Source organism: Stegostoma tigrinum, chromosome 1 (genome assembly GCF_030684315.1).
Source record: "Stegostoma tigrinum isolate sSteTig4 chromosome 1, sSteTig4.hap1, whole genome shotgun sequence".
In the NCBI taxonomy this organism is placed as follows: Eukaryota; Metazoa; Chordata; class Chondrichthyes; order Orectolobiformes; family Stegostomatidae; genus Stegostoma; species Stegostoma tigrinum.
In genome coordinates, this window is record NC_081354.1 from 162,577,179 (window position 1) to 162,594,873 (window position 17,695).

At 39.2% G+C, this 17,695-nt stretch overlaps 1 protein-coding gene across 1 annotated transcript in view; it reads left to right on the forward strand.

The window, feature by feature from the left end:
- Positions 1-15,663, forward strand: part of nelfa (negative elongation factor complex member A) — a 66,223-nt gene extending 50,560 nt beyond the window's left edge. Inside the window, exons 4-11 of the mRNA XM_048533559.2 lie at positions 1,584-1,670; positions 2,231-2,358; positions 3,819-3,888; positions 7,785-7,873; positions 8,502-8,613; positions 10,127-10,416; positions 12,041-12,140; positions 14,705-15,663. Of these exons, the coding sequence (XP_048389516.1) occupies positions 1,584-1,670; positions 2,231-2,358; positions 3,819-3,888; positions 7,785-7,873; positions 8,502-8,613; positions 10,127-10,416; positions 12,041-12,140; positions 14,705-14,889 (1,061 nt within the window). The 3' untranslated portion in view covers positions 14,890-15,663. The remainder of the gene's footprint in view (positions 1-1,583; positions 1,671-2,230; positions 2,359-3,818; positions 3,889-7,784; positions 7,874-8,501; positions 8,614-10,126; positions 10,417-12,040; positions 12,141-14,704) is intronic.
- Positions 15,664-17,695: the final 2,032 nt, after the last annotated feature.

The following is a 17,695-nucleotide window of genomic DNA, read 5'->3' on the forward strand; positions in this document are numbered from 1 at the left end:
AAGCAGCTTAGAGAAGATTTAGTTGGCACATTCCTGAGATGAAGGGCTTATCTCACAAAGAAAGGTTAAACAGGCTTATTTACGTTGGAGTTAAGAAACATGAGTTGAGTGGTTTGAGATGAATAGATAGGATAGTTATTAGGAGGTTGGTTCCTCCTATGACTGGCCACAGCTAGGGGTGTAGTTTTAAAAAACAAATTAATTTTTTGAGATGGGGATGAGGAAGGCCAGTTTCTATGAAGGATAGAGTTTGGAGTTCTCTTTCCCCAGAAGATAGCGAAGGCTGGATCTTTAAATTTAATCAAGCTGAGTTGAACTTTAATGGCATGAAAGTCTAAAGTTATGAAGTATAGACAGGAAAATGGGGCTGAGACTACAACCAGATCAGTCATGATCTTAATAAGTGGTAGAGCAGGCACAAATGACCTACTCCTACTTCTAAGATGCGTTCCTACATTTGGTAGTTAAAATCTAATTTGCCAAGCAGTGAAACTGATTCCACTAAATCTGATTTATTTGTAGGATAATATGTAAAATGATGACCATGAAAAGCAGTTACTTTCTAAAAAAGTTGATTCACAAATGGTTCACTTAATATTCTCCAGAAAAGGGTACCTGCTGCAATCCACACAGTTCCACCTTCAAACTCTGGTGAACCTATTAATGTATTCAGAGCAATTAGGAGTAAACAATAAATGGACTTGATATAATGAGCTGTATTGTAATGATTAGCCAACATAGCTTGCTTTCTTTCTTTCACTTATTCATGGGACGAGGGCATTGCTGGCAGGGCTGGCATTTCTTGCCCAACCCAGTTGTGCAGTTAAAAGCCACCCACATTGCTGTGGGTCTGGAGTCACATAAAGGCCAGACAAGGTAAGGATTGCAGTTTCACTCCCTAAAGGGCATGAGTGAACCAGATAAGGTTTTCCAGTAATCAACAATGCATCCATGGTGATTAGACTCTTAATGTCAGATTATTTTTATTGAATTCAAATTTCACCATCTGCCATGGCAGGATTTGAACCTGGGTCCCAGAATATTATTTGGGCCCATGGATTAATAATCCAGTGATAAGACCATTAATCCATTGCCTCCCTTCGCTTTCCTCACAAGTACAAATAAACAGAAAGGAGATGGTCGCTTGAATGTGGTACTGCAGAGTTGACTGTGCTTACAGTACTGCACCCAAGTAATACTTGGCATCATCAGAAAGGGAAGGAATGAAAATGAAAAATTTGGGGGAAAAAATGTTTTTTTAAAAAGGCAGACTGAAAAATGCAACTGCAATAACTTACAACGTATAATGCAATATTCAGGTTGAAGGGCAGAGTATCTCTTTGTATTTACTGTTATTTGTGTATTTGCCTCTGTCAAAAGTTATAGATTTCGTAGAGTGTTGTTTCTGTTTGGTGCACAGTTATTCAAGAGATAATAAGCCTTAGATTTATACTTGCGCTTAAATTAACTTTTCAGGAATTTTTCAATTCTTCCATTCTTAGCTAAAATGTCTGTCTCTATCTCTGCTGTTTAATCTTCTTAGGAATTAATTGCCTATATATATATATTTTATTGTTTTTCAGCAACAGAAACTGCTCAGCAGCTCAAAAAGACCTCAGGAGTGCCTTTAGCCAAAGGGAGAGGTTTGGTTAAGAAGCTCGATACCACCAGTATGTACTGATAGTTATTGGGGTCTCGTTCAATTAGACTTCAATGTCGTAATGTATCTTGACAGAATGAGGGCGGCACAGTGGCTCAGTGATTAGCACTGCTTCCTCACAGCGCCAGGGACCCGGGTTTGATTCTGACCTCGAGCGACTATCTGTGTGGAGTTTGCACATTCTCCCCGTGTCTGCGTGGGTTTCCTCCCACAGTCCAAAGATGTGCAGGCTAGGTGGATTGACCATGCTAAATTTCGCATAATGTTCAGGGATGTGTAGATTAGGGGGATGGGTCTGGGTCGGATGCTTTGAGGGTCAGTGTGAACTTGTTGGGCTGAAGGGCCTGTTTCCACACTGTAGGGATTCAATTCTATGAACTTATAATAGCAGATGGAAAATGTGAATGTTTGATGCTAATTGTCTTAAGTAGAGTAATTTCTTGAACATTTTATCTTTGGAAAATATACTTGTTTTGCACCTAACAGTTAAGCTAAAAAGGCTGCTCTTTTTCTTCTTTAAAAATGAACTTGTGATCTTCATGTATTTATGACGACGATTTAACTACACAGCTCCCCTCAAAGGGATTCCAAAGCAAGCTCCTTTCCGGAGCCCCACTACTCCCAGTGTGTTCAGTCCATCAACAAACAGAACTCCAATGGCTGTGCGGACACCTATGCGCAAGGAGAGAGGTGTAAAGGTGAGTTCAGTCTGTTGCAGAGTTCACATTTTTAACAGTTTTGAGATTCTGTTAATGAGTTAGGGTATTTTGGGATTTTGTAGTTATGGCCTTGAGCACAACTTTATTTGTCCTCAGTTGGTCGTTGTGTGAACATTGCACGGACTTTTAATTTAACCTGTTGGAATTATTTTTGAGCAGCTGATGTTGCCACACTTGCAGAAATAATCTCATTTCATTTCTACTTGAAAAATGAGCATCTTTAAGACAATGTATTCAGTGAGTGTTCTTTTTGTTGCTGTGAAACATAAGAACCAGAAGCAGGAATCTGGCCTTTCAAGCCTGCTGCGCCATTCAACAAGATCATGTCTGATCTTTTCATGGCCTCAGTTCCACTTATCCATCCTCTCATCATAACTCTTAATTCCTTAACTATTCAAAAATTAGCTGTCTTAGCTTTAACAACATTCACTGAGGAAGCCTCAACTATTTCACTCAGCAGGGAATTCCACAGATTCACAACCCTTTGAGTGAAGAGGTACCTCCTCAGTTCGGTCCTAATTCTGGTCCCCATAATTTTGAGGCTGTGGAACTGGCTTGACATGTTTAGGGACTTTATCTTAATTAAGAAGAACAGTGCTTAACAAATTATTTTGAGATCAATCAGATACTATTACAAGTGCTACCACCCATTTCGCTCCCTCCCCCGCCCACCTCCAAACAAAGCGCTACCAAGATTTCTAAGATGAGAAATCATTTATTTTGTAATTACAGCCTGGGTGGGGAAAACCTTAATTTTATCTTGGCCTCCTTACTGCAAAGTCTGGACTGCATTTAAAGCCCTAAATGTCACTGCCAGCCTAAAGTGCTTCAGTCGGTTTGTATATCCGAGGAATGATCGTTCATTACTGTCAGTGTGCTGAATTTCAGAGATGCATTTATTGGGATAGATAGAGGACATCTTCCATCTGCCAAATTTTTGCCAACTCACTTAACTTCTCTATTCCTTTGCAGATTCTGTACCTCCTCTTGATGACTTAATTTGTTACGTAATCTCTCTTTCATCAGCAAAGTTAGTCTATCTTGCATTCAGTCCCCAAATCCAAATCATAGGAACAGGAGTAGGCCATTCAGTTCCTGAAGTCTGTTCTGCTATTTGCCAGCATCGTGGCTGGTCTGTGGTCTATCTCCAATCTTATCTTTGGCTCATATCCCTTAATATCTTTTTGATTATTGTTATAGGTTATAAATAGTTGAGGACTCCGCATTGATCCATGCAGTACCTTTTTATTTGTTACTCAATGATTTCATTGCTTCTCTCAAATCTGTTGGTTTTATCATTTTGAACAATGTAAACAGTAATTTCTGAACTTGGAAAATATCAGAAATGTTGACATTTTGATGCCTGATTTTGGATGAAATATTGAGGTCATAGTATCAAAATTAGCTACAGTATTAATGGCCTTTCTGTTTTGTTCTAGTTGCTGGATATATCAGAGCTGGATATGGTAGGTGCTGGTCGGGAAGCAAAAAGGAGAAGGAAGACATTAGGTTTGTAGAATCTGACTTTGTTGCAAAGTCTCATGTTATTTGTATCAGAGATTTGTGTGAAGCAAGTTTGCCTTCCAATCTCAACTGACATTGCTCTGTCCTTCCTCATGCATACAAATGTATTTGGTATGACATTGAGTGCCTATTAATATTGTCAATCAGGGAATGAAAATCATAGTGAATGAATGATGAACTATTCTATTGTTGTAGTCCAGAAGAGCACCATAAGAATTGCTTTAGAAATAAGAAAAAATGTTTAATTATTTCATGGAAAATGGCCAGTAGTACTTGCAGTTAAACTTCTTTTAACAAAAGAAAAAAGATAATGTCATAGAATATTACAGCATAGAAACAGGACCTTTTGGCCCACCATGTCCATTCCAACCCATCAAACAGCAACTGCAATAATCCCATTTAGCTGCACTTGGTCCATACCTTACTGTGCACTGGCATTTTAAGATGCTTCTTAACCGCTGCCTGTATCATCCACTTTGGGTAGCACGTTCCATTTTCTACTAATCTCTGGGTGAAGAAATGTTTCCACTGCCTCTCAACTACTTATCCCTCAACTTTAAACTTATGCCCTCTGGTCTTGGGCATGTCTGCTGTGGGAAATGATTTTCATGACCTACCCTATCTATGCCTCTCATAATTTTGTGTACCTCAATCACATCTCATCTCTGCTGTCTGTCGTACAAAGAAAACCCAGCCTATACAGTCTCCTCGTTGCTGAGCATTTTCATTCTAGGCAACATCCTGGTGAATCTTCTCTGCACAGTCTCCAGTGCACTTGCATCCTTTTGAGTGTGTGGCAACCAGAATTGCTCACAGTATTCTATCTATGGCCTCACCATTGTTGTATGGAGTTGATATATATTGGACCCATTGCCAAGCCTTCCCAGAGTGGGTGGGTTCACAACCCCTTATGGGGTTGTGAGTTCCAAGGCAGCAATAGCCGCTGTGAATTATAACAACTCCGTTTCCCCTGTAGCAGACAGTTCCTCACTTCCTCAGGCAACCCCCTCTCTGTTCTGCCACCCGGGATCATGACAATTTTCAACCCTCAAAATGGCAAAAGGTTTAAGATAGCTTTGTTTCAAACCACATTTGTGGTCCATCTTATCTCTTCTGTTGTAATTGCTTCTCACTATCTACAGGCCTTCGTAGGCTTCTTGCTCACTAATGGATAAATTTCATGCTCTCGCTGAGGATTGCAAATCATTCTATGACCTTGTATCCCGCATCTCTGGAATTTTGTTTTTAGATCTACATATTAATTTTCATCCTTTGCTACTCTGACTTTACCCCTCTCCCCCACTTTCTGCTGTCATCTCCTGCCATTACCAGTGACAGAAACTTCAGTATCTGGAACTTGCCTGCTCATCCCGTTTCCAGCCCCTTTTCTTTTGCAATGTCTCTTGCCTTTCAGATGCTTCCTCAAAATATGCCTCTGCTACCAGCCTTTCAAACTTTCCCCAATCATCTTCACTGTTTCTACCCTAATTTGTCTCTCTTCTCCACCCTTCACCTCCACCCACCTCCATTTTACAAAATTGGTATGTTTTATTCAGGTATCTTTATAATTCAGATCTACAGAGCAAGAGGAACTGTTACACAGGCATGTAATTTTTCTTCATGACTTTGTAACTTGACTTGTAATCAGTTGTACAATACACCTAAATTCTGGCTAAAAAGCTTTGAAATGCTGGTAGTCTTGCTTCATTTTCTTAATGCTGTACTCTGTATCAGGACTTCATTTTTTATGAAAATAATCTAGGATCCCTTTGTCAAAACATGTGATTATATTTTTTAGTCTGCATCTAAAAACCATAGTAAATTGACCTGAATCTTCGCAAACTGATGGAACTGTCTTGCAATTTCTCTTGACAAACTTTGAACATGATGCTCCTAGCATCAGCATTCAAGACACATTCCAAATTTCTCATGCTACGCAGTTTGAGGCATCGATTGACACGGTTCTAAGGAAAGATCACCGGGACCTGAAGCATTGACTTAGACTTTTTTCTTCACAGACGCTGCCAGACTTGCTGAGATTTTCCAGCATCTTCTGTTTTTGTTCCTGATTTACAGCATCTGCAGTTCTTTTGGTTTTTACTGTGTAATTAAGGCCCAGGTATTGCAATCAGTATCCAAATCCTACTTCCATCTATGATGAGATTAAAATGTGCTACTTACCTTTTAGATGTCTTCTGTGTCTAGGAATTCTCAAATCCAGCAAGAAAGAGAATCAGTGGCGAAACTACCCTCCTTTTGCTGCAGTCAGTGTGCTGTTGAGTTTAGGGGATTGAGAGGTGGGGAGAATGTGGGGGTCTAGTTAGCCAGGAACTAGATGAGCTTTTTAATCTTTTTCTAACTTTTCCTGGGTAACCATTAACCTTAAATAAGATGTAACCCTCTGAAATATCCACCTTTTTATGTATTCTTTTTGGATATTCCTGGGTACAGGAAAATTGCCCATTGGAAAAGTTTAATTTCTTGGGCACATCACATGTAGACAGCAGCAATCTGGAATTCTTCATGGTCTTGACATGCAATTCCAGCCTGTGCTACTCCTAAGTCTTTCTGGCCATTGGAATAGTGTCTCACCGCGTAAAAATATGTCATATTTAAAATCTGTAAAATTTGTCATGAGTTAAGTAGTTTGGGTTGGAATCCAATTCAAACTTCTCTGTCCTTTGCTCAGTTCCTGTCTGAAATTAATTTGGGCATCTCAACCATGTTCTTTTAGTTGCATGGGTTTATTCTTTTTGACAAAACTTTACATTTGAACTGACAAATCTCATGCTAGGAAAATCTGGCATTGAAAATGAAGCTTCCAGGCGAGTAACTTTTTGAAATTGTATTTCCTTTAATGATAACTATAACGCAGTAAAGGAGGCTGTACTTTGCATGTTGAATATCTGATGTCAAATTGATTATTCACTGATTATTCTCAGTGCCAAAATGAAAGATGGACTGCACTTAGCTCTGTTCTGCTTTATTACCTTGAACGTTGATTGTAACAGCTACAAAATCAGATGTTAAAATTCAGTAAGCTCCTGTTATCAGAGTACTCGGGCAAATTATGCAAAATGATTCAATGTAATACAATTCTTTATTAGTGAGTTCAAGATTCAGAAGTCTAGAACCATGGTTCACTATTTCAGTGAGACTACAACAGTGATTTGTTCACTAATACAGTTGTTTTTTGACTCTAAAGCCCATGTACATTAATGCCATACCACAGTACATTATAGTACACAATTAGCCATCCGATATACAACCTAAGAAATACCCTTCGTTTCAGTGAATCTTGACAATGCAGTTAGCATAATATATGGTCTACTTCGCTTTTCAATCACTTTACGTTATGAACAATGACCAACTAATATGCTGCCAGACCCTTAAAGGTATGGATTCTTGAACTGAGCTTGCTTCATGAAAAATGCCTATTGAGCAGCATTGAAAGATATTTTAACTCAGTGTGTTGTTCACAAAACAAAAAAGTATAATGTGATAAGTAGGTAGTGTGAACTTGCATTCTTATGAAGTGATTTCCATTTGTTATCTCAGATATTCTTCAGAATAAAAACTTAAGCTCTTTGTTCCTCCTCCCATCCTACTTTAATAGAATATAATAATCCATATAAAAGGAAAATGTATCATTTGGGACTGGAGAATTACCTGCTTGTATATCAAACACTGCATCAGTAAATGAGATTCTGCTGTTGCTTTGAGTAATTTTGTTTCTCACTTGTGGGAATTCAGTGTTAAAACGTATACCATTTCAGAACTGTCAATATTTACTTGAATCTTCAGAAACTTTTTAAAAAATTGTTTTATTTTTTTAAAAACCTGATTCAAAATTCTGACCAAATATTTATTTTTAAATATAGATGCAGAAGTCGCTGAGAAACCAGCCAAAGAAGAAACAGTTGTGGATAGTGTCACTCCGGATTATGCTGTTGGACTGGTCTCTACACAAGTAAGTATGTATGTCTGTGTGGTTCAAATATTGTTCAATGTAATGTTTTTTAAAGCATGCTAAGTTAATTGATGTAAAGTAGATAAAGTGAGTGAATTATTTTTTAAAAAGCGATTAAGTGATTTGATTTGGAAATGAGTTTGTGGTTACTTCGTTTTATTGAACTACTAAACATATGTCAGCTATAAGAATCTTCATTGTACTGTTAATTTAGAAAACACTATTTTTCAGAGTTCTGTTGCCAGCTAGAATTATTACTAAGGGTATTTAAAGAAGGCTTGGTATATTTCAGGGAGACAAGCAGGGCTGTAATCTTTTGCCTAGTATGCTGCTTGTGAGAAATTATAGCACCTGTTAGCATATTTATTTATAATCTTCATCAATTATAATAATCTTTATAAATTATAAAGATTGTAATAATTTATAAAGAATCTAGTCAGTTGCTGAATTAAAATGATGAGAAAGTTGAAGAATTGGAAAGATCCTTGATCTGTGTTGTTGAATTTCAGTGGCTAGGACCTTAATCTGTTAACGTATGGTAATATTCTTAATCAACTGTGAACTTGTAAAAGCTTCTATTCTTTAACAATCAGTATTGTCATTATCTGATATTCCTTTGTTTTTTCAGAAACTTGGTGCTTTGAATAATGATAATGCGCTACCATCTACTAGTTATTTGCCAGCTACACCAAGTATGGTGCCATCATCTTCCTACATTCCCAGCTCTGAAACACCACAAGGTAAATGCTAACTAACTTGTAGGAAATGGTGATACTTGATTTGATTTCTTAATCTAGAGCGATGCATAAATTTCCAGGAAAAAATGTTTCACTATAGCAGAGGGTGTTAAGTGGGCTGATTGTGACAGCAATTTGTATTTAAAACCATTTGTTCATAGAAATGTTTAATCCTGTTGGTAATGTTAAATTGATATTAGTGATGGAATTTTTCCATCAACCATCAATTTCCAAAGTGATTTGTTTGTATATTTTGTGAATTGTATAATGTCTTAATTGTATTGAAAGCAGCAGCAGACACAAGCTGATTTAAAAGACCTATTAATATACAACCATGTTATTTAATTAGTAATCCAGACAGCTGACTAATAATCAAGAGAATGAATTTCAATGTCTATTATTCGAAAATGTGACTCAATTTTTAAAAAAGACTGCTTTTTTTTTTGCTTGTGTGTGTGTATACATAAAATTAAAATTGGATTTTTAATCAGCAAGAAGATAGAGGGAGAGGTGGCAGGGAGATGGGAGGAAAGTGGAGTTGATTATCAGATAAGTCCTGTGGAACCTTTTTCACAATCTAAGGATTCCCAGAAGATTGCTACTAATGCATCAACAATTGCTCTGTAGTTCCTTCCTTTAATATGCTTGGATAAAAGCCATTAGGTCCAGGGCTGTTATTTTCTTTTAGTCCCATTGGAATGTGAAGAGAAAAAGATTAGTGAAGACAAATGTAGGTCCCTTACAATCAGGAAACTGGAGCTATTATAATTTGGAACAAAGATGCCGGCATAATTAAATGCATATCTTGGTTTTACCTTCACAATGTCCAATGAACGCAAGTTCTAGTGGGAATGAGGAACTGAAGAGAATCAGTATTAAGGCTCAGTGGGCCATAGTCCCCTGGCTTTTCCTTAGCCTTTCTTAAATAAGCCTTTCTAAATTAGCGGTCAGCATTACATTTGCCAACCTCCAGTCTCTCGGCATCAGTCTCTTCCCTCGCTTTGCACAAAGTTCTGGGAAACACCTGATCAGGTAACAGGGATTTACCTACATTTATATATTTTAAGATCTTCAGCATCTCCCTCTTCTGTATTATGAACACTTTTCAAGATGTCGCTATTTACTTTCCCAAGTTCTTTACAGTCCTTCTCTGCAGTAAATACGAGGTCTGGATTAAAAAAAATACCAGGATAGACCAGTTGAGCCAATGGCCCTTTTCTTTTGGTACCATTCTATGTCAGAGCCTACAGTTGGAGATAATTTTATGTGCCAGAAATAGAATGTAATAGTAATGAAATATCTCTTTAAATTTGCATCAAAATGGCTTTAAAACTTGCACAATTAGTGAGAATAATGGGATTACGTTTCTTTCAAAACTAAGATTAACCAAAAGTTGTTTTTATAGAATCTAGAAGTATTAGTAGCACGTAAGTCTAAGATTATTGGAGGTGGTGGGCTTTGCATTCTGTATAAAGTTTTCTTCTTCCCCGTTCTCTCCTCCACAACGCCTGTGCAGCCAATACCGTTGGATCGGTTCGGGAGGCTTTACAGACAAATAGACTACCAGAAGAATCAGCAGCACCTACCTCTGGTCTACCTGGCCAGTTCAAACAAAGGCCACCAATTTATAACAGTAGCTCAACTACATCATCTACCTCGACAACCACTGCGGCAGGTACTGCACCTGTCACCACAACAACACCAACAACACCGGTACAGCAGCAGAGCCAGCCTCAGCAGCAGACCCAACAACAGACACAGCCACTGCAGCAACAGCAGCAGCCTCGCAAGAGTCTTTCACTCACAGTAAGTAGAATTTACGTGTTTTGAAGCCACTGATCAAATTAAATGTGTAGTTTCTGTGTAGGAGTGGGTATTGCTATTATTGCATTTGGAAAATACACCAGCACAGCTTCTATCCTTTATAGGGACAAAAAGGGTGGCGCTGTTGCCTCACTGCACCAGGGACCTGGGTTCGATTCCGCCCTCGGCGACTGTATGTGCGGAGTTTATATGTTCTCCCTGTGTCTGCGTGGGTTCCCTCCAAGTACTCTAGTTTTCTCCCACAGTCTAAAGATGTGCAGGCTGGGTGGATTGGCCATGTTGAATTGCCTGTCATGTTCAGGGTTGTATAGAGTAGCTGGGTTTTAGGGGAATGGGTCTCAGTGGGATGTTCTGAAGGTTGGTGTGGACTTGTTGGGCCGAAGGGCCTGTTTCCACACTGTATAGCGATTCTTTCATGAAGTCCTGGTTGTCACGTGCAACCTAATTTCTAGTAGACATGTATGTAGATTTATGAATTGTAACAAGAATTAGGTAATATTTATACAATGGATTATTGGAATACTTTATCCAGGTTGCCAGATTAATTTTGTACTTTGTTAATGGCAATGTCAGTTCTTTTTGGGAAAACAGCAAAATTCTTTCAACTTCCCAGAAACCCAACCACGAAATGGATGTGGCAGCTGAGAGCCCTACAGGAGATGTACTGTTTTAGAGCACTGTTTATGGACCCGAAGGCTTAAAAATATTTCCGTCAATCAAAACTTTGGTCTCTTTTCTGCTGATTTGTGGCCTGTCCTCACTAATAAGTCTGGCTGATCTTTGGCCGCCACCAATTTCTGGTCTATCCCTGCAATTTACATACCACCTATTCCTTAACAGTGCTCTGATCATTCCTTCAGTCCTCCTCAATTTTGGCCTATAACAAATGTTTGATGGTTCCATGAGAATCGGGCACTGAGTTTAGCCCTGGCATTTTACACATTTACATGAAAAGTGTTATGCTGCACGTTGGGTGTGAAACTATGTAAAGACTTCAATCTTTCCCAGTTGCCAAGGATCAGATGGCCTCCTGTTCTGGACACAAGTAAGGAATGATAATAGGTATTTTTGTTGAATCTTAACCTGAGCATCCTTGTGTTTTCTAGGAATACACTCCCAAAAAACATTTCCAAGTGTGACCATGTCCTCTTTCTCCATCCCTATATGTATCAGGCCAGTGTGACAGACCAATCTGTAGAACAGGCTTGTTAGGGAGGTAGGAATGCAGATACATTTAAATGAATTAAAACTAAGTTAGATTTTCAGAAAATAATGTTTGAGACACACCGCATACACAGTTTGAGACATGTTAAAAGTAGGATATTTGAAAAGAACGTATTAGTGTTTTTGTGATTTTTTTTTGCCAAATCTTCTCCCCCCACTGGGTTGCCTATCATCATGTATGGATCTGCTGTCGACTAATTGTGGGAGAGATTGATTGCTATGATTAGTCAACAAGTCTATGAATACATCTTGCAACTCCCAATGTATAACTGGCATTCTAGTTGGATCTCAGTCTTTTTTTCCCTTCTTTACTAGTTATTTTGTTGACTCATGTTATAGCCTTATCTGGTGATTTTCATGCTTTTCGTTTTGCATTTTACAGAGAGATCAAATGTATGCAGCCCAAGAAATGTTCAAGACTGCCAACAAGGTTACCCGACCAGAGAAGGCTCTTATACTTGGCTTTATGGCTGGGTCAAGAGGTATGTTATAATATTTCATTCTCTTCTCACCATCTGCATCTGAGGTTACAGGTTTCCCCTTGGATTTTGTTATTCAGTGTCAGCTGGCAATTAAAATACTGTTAAAAGTATAAGTGTGAAGTTATCCATTTTGGTCAGAGGAATCAAAAGCAACTTATTATCCCAGTAGTTAGTTAGTTTAGCTCTAGGTCTAGTTAGGCCCCATTTTGAATACCATGTCCAATTTTGGGCCCCACACCTCAGGAAGGACATACTCGCGCTGGAGCGTGTCCAGCGGAGATTCACATGGATGATCCCTGGAATGGTAGGTTTAACATATGATGAACGGCTGAGGATCCTGGGATTGTATTCATTAGAGTTTTTAGGAGGTTGAGGGGAGATCTAATAGAAACATACAAGATAATGCATGGCTTAGAAAGGGTGGACGCTGGGAAGTTGTTTCCATTAGGTGGGGAGACTAGGACCTGTGGGCACAGCCTCCGAATTAGAGGGGGTAAATTTAAAACGGAAATGAGGAGACGTTTCTTCAGTCAGAGTGGTAGGCCTGTGGAATTCATTGCCACCGAGTGCAGTGGAGGCCGGCATGTTAAATGTCTTCAAGGCAGAGATAGATAAATTCTTGATCCCACAAGGAATCAAGGGCTGCAGGGAAGTGGAGTTGAAATGCCCATCAGCCATGATTAAATGGTGGAATGGACTCGATGGGCCGAATGGCCTTCCTTCCACTCCTATGTCTTATGGTCTTAAATGGAGAGAAACTTTAGTGTGCTTTGATGCAGAGGAATCTGGGTGTATTTGTAAATGCATCACAAAACTAGTATGTAGGTAGAGCAGGTACTAAAAGAAAAATGAAATTTTGGCATTTGTTGCTGAAGAAATAAAGTATAAAAGCAGGGGAGTGTTACTGCATCTGTACAAGGCATTACTTAGACTGCGACTGGAGTATTGTATTCAATTTTAAGCCTCTCCTGAAGGATGTAATTGCACTGGAGCAGTTCAGAGAAAGTTTATTAGGTTGATTCCAGAAATGAGAAGTTTGTCTTAAGAGAGATTGAGCAGTTTAGGATGACTCTCTCTGGATTTTAGATGAGAGAAAATCTAATTGAGATATATAAATGCTAAAGCGGATTAACAAAGTAGATTGAAACTGGATGTTTCCTTGTTAGGCAATCTAGAGTGGGAAGTCATTGCTTTAGGATAAGATTAGCAGGTTTTAAAGAAATTACTATTTTGAAAAAATTACTTCTGTCAATACATTGGATGGAAGAACAAGGGGCATTGTTGTTAAGTTTGCAGATAACACAAAGGTAGGTGGAGGGACAGGTAGTGTTTACGAGGCAGGGAGGCTGCAGAAGGGCTTGGACTGGCTAGGAGAATGGGCAAAGAAGTGGCAGATGGGAAAGTGTGATGTTGTGCACTTGAGAACAGAGGTATAGGCTTCAGAAATTTGAAGCACGAAGGAGTCCTAGTTCAGGATTCTGTGAAAGTTAACATGCAGGTTTATTTGGCAGTTAGGAAGGCAAATACAATGTTGTTCATTTCAAAAGGGCCAGAATACAAGGTCAGAAATGGACTGCTAAGGCTGTATAATGTTCTGGTCAAACTGCATTTGGAATGTTGAGCAGTTTTGGGTTCCATATCTAAGGAAGTATGTACTGATGATGGATGGGATGCCAGAGGAGGTTTACATGACTGATGAAGATCTTGTCAAATGAGGAGCATTTGAGGACTCTGTGTCTGTACTCTATGGAGTTTAAAAGGCTGGGGAGGGGTAGGGAATCTGTTTGAAATTTAGAATACTGAGAGGCCTGGATAGAGTGGACATGGAGATAATGTTTGCACTAGTGGAAGAGATAAGAACCTTTAGAACTCAGATGAGGAGGAATTTCTTCAGTCAGAGAATGATGAATCTGTGGAACTCATTGCCACCGCAGGCTGGAGTTCTAATCATTGAGTGTATTTAAGACACAGATTCTTGATTTTAGTAAGGGGATCAAAAGGTATGGTGGGTGAATGGGAGTTGAGAAACATATCAGCCATGATTGAATGGCAGAGTGGACTCAATGGGCTGAATGGCTTAATGCTGCTTCTCCCAACACTCTGACCTCTATTAGCTCCCCAATCCCGCCTCTCTATTGGTGAAAGCCCTCGTTGAAAGAATTGCAGGTGCTGCAGTCAGAGTCCAAACAGTGTGGAGCTGGAGAAACAGCAGGTCAGGCAGCTTGAGAGGAGCAGGAGAGCTGATGTTTCAGGCTCTGACCTGCTGTGTTCCTCTGGCTCCACACTGTATCGACTCTAATTGTGAAGGCTCCATTCCCATTTCTCTGCCCCTCAATATGTGACATGGAAGGGTATGTTTATTATTTTTCTGTATTTATTTCCCCTTACATGAGGGGGGAATGGTGGCAAAATGACATGAAATACATTCAGTATTCTTTGTTTTATATTGGAGGGAAGTAGTTAAAGATGTTAGAACTGACCAAAAAATGTGCAACGTAAGTGCTATTTTTGAATACTTTTGAGTCATTTACTGTGCAAAGCTGATTGCCATTTTATTCTTTCAGAAAACCCATGTCCGGAGCAGGGCGATATCATTCAAATCAAACTAAGCGAACACACAGAAGTTCTACCGAAGGCAGATGGCACAGGCAGCACCACGATGCTGGTGGACACTGTCTTTGAAATGAACTATGCCACAGGCCAATGGACCAGACTGAAGAAGTACAAGCCTATCACAAATGTGTCCTGAGAGTTCACCAGGACCTCAAACTTGTGGACCAAATCCAATGTTATCTTGATTGCCACTGACCTGGGCTTCGATGATTGATTGTATTTATAGACATTTGCAGGGGACATCTATTTAACAGATTGTGATGCAGAATTTAGGGCTACCAGAGAGTGGGATGAAATGAATAGAGGAGTGATTTCCTGCAATTGATGTGTTTTTCTGTCTCCTGTGGTGTCAATGTCTTTTTAATGATGGTTCAGTCTCCAGCTACACTGACAACTTCAGCATGAAAACTCTTTGATTTGTGGAAACCATGTGGACTCTAGCTACGGCTGAAAGGAGGACTGCATGACCACAACCTTGAGTTGGTTTGTCATTTCTGAAATACTAAGGGGAAATCATTTAGCAGCTTAGATTTGGTTCACTTTTAGTCGGGGGTTTGAACTGGAGAGCATTGGAAAGCCAGATTTCTTGGTATCTGGTGCCTTCATTGAGTCACATAATCGGTTTTTGTAAAGTATTTGTTGCAGAGGCAGCATGATTTAACAACCATTTTTCTATTTTTTTGTACAGTCGTAAAGATTCTAGGTTTCTTTCTTTTGTGTGCGCTCTCGTACAGTGTAAGATGTAAAATAATTAGATTTTCTATGGAAAATGAGTGCAGATTAAAGATTGCACAGCCATAATTGGTTTTCCTGTGTTTAGGCAGCTGGTTGAACTGTCAATGCTTAAGGGACGGCAGTGCTTTTACTGAATGTACAGTACCAAGCACAATAAAATTACAATGTAACTGGAGTCACATCTGTTTTTTGGTTCTTTTCAAAAAGCACAAATGCATTCATGATATGCTCAGAACGTCTCTCAGAGAGAGAGCAGTTTCCAATGCTCATTGTGTGTTGTTCTGTGACAGCAGCAGCAGTAAAATTTGATCATCTGGCTGAGGTTACCATGAGGGTCCCATCTCAACCTGTCCTTTTCACCTAAGGGGTGGTGATCCTTGGGCTAAACCACCATCAATTGTCTCTAATGAGAGAGCAGCCCTATGGCCCTTTGGCATTATGGCAACTTTACCTGCCTTACTTTACCTACCTACCTGCCTTACTCTGTGGAAGCTGTACAAATTGTTGCTGACACGAAAGCAAAACGCTACAAATGCTGGAGATCTGAAGTAACTAAAATTAATTGTTGAATGTGATGAGGGTATTACTGGATAGACTAGTGAAAAATTAATTGGAAGAAAAGTATTAAGGGATGGGAGGAAAACTACAAATGTAAAAACAGAAAACAAGAATTTCTACAGGTATCTAATTATGAAAACTAAAAATGTGTTAGGTCTCTAGATGGTGAGAACAAGGAAGTAATAGTTGATAATAAGAAAACAGCAGATGAAATAGACAAATATTTTGCTTCTTTCTTCACTGTGGGTGACAGGAAAGAAACATTTTTATTAATAATACAAGCTGGGAAGGGGAAGGCAGAGAGGAACTTTGTGAAATTCCAAGCATTTGGGAAGCAGTACTGAGAAAATTGATGGAACTGCAGGTTGACAGGACGTCAGGTTAGATGGACTTTATCTTAGAGTCTAAGTGGCTAATGAGGTAGCAAATGTGTTAATGTTAGTTTTCCAAAATTCACTAATCCTTGGAAGGTTCTATTACATAGGAAAGTAGCAAATATATCTCCTCTATTTAAAATAGGAAGGAGGCAGGAAACAGGAATTTGTACTCCAAAGAACGTGCGTCTCGCTTATGGAAGTTGTAAGGATTGATGATGGTGGGTGGGGTATACCTGGGCACTTCGAACACCTCAAGATGATTGGGAAGAATCAGTTTTGTGAAAAGAAATGTTTGACCAATTTGAGAGTTCTTTGAAGGAGTCACGTGCTGTGGGTAAGGAGTGCCTCTAGACCTGCTGTAATTTTATAGTTTGTATTAAGGCTAAATTTGCAGATGAGACAAAAATAGTGGGAATATATATGAAGAGATCATAATGTATCAACGTCTGCCTGCAACTTCCTTGAGTGGGATAAATCTGGCAAATGTGGGAAAATGTGAAGTTCACCTTGGCAGAAAGAAAAGCAGAATATTGCTTGAATGGTGAATGGCTATGTGACTCTGACTTCTGTGTTCTGAGATACAAAGGGATCTCTGTATCCCGGTACATACAGTTAGTCACAAGAAGTTATTATGGAAATGCAGCAACTGATTAAGGAGACAATTGGGATGTGGCACTTCTGTTAAGGAGGAAAAAAAAATTAAAGGCTATTATGCCTCTGTTGTATAGGACCATGGTGTGACATACTTGAATACTCTGGAATTTCAGTCTTATTTAAAGAATTGTAAATGCTTTTCAGGCTGCTCAGAGGAGGCTTACTAGATCAACACCTGAAATGAATAGTCAAGAGATGACAAGGTGTAGAGCTGGATGAACACAGCAGGCCAAGCAGCATCAGAGGAGCACAAAGGCTGACGTTTCAGGACTCAACCCTTCTTCAGAAAATGTTTTCTGATGTTTTGGACCTAGACCCTTCTTCAGAAAATGTTTTCTGATGTTTTGGACCAAAACATCAGTCTTCCAGCTCCTCTGAGGCTGCTTGGCCTGCTGTGTTCATCCAGCTCTACACCTTAATATCTCAAATTCTCCAGCATCTGCAGTTCCTACTATCCCAGAAATAAGTGGATAGTCTTCTCAGGAAAAGTTGGAAGGGCCAGACTTGTTTGCACTGGAGTTTAGAAGAGTGAAAATTGACTCGAGTCAGATGTACAGAATGGAAACAGACCCTTTGGTCCAACTTGTCCACACCAACCAGATATCCTAAATTAATGTA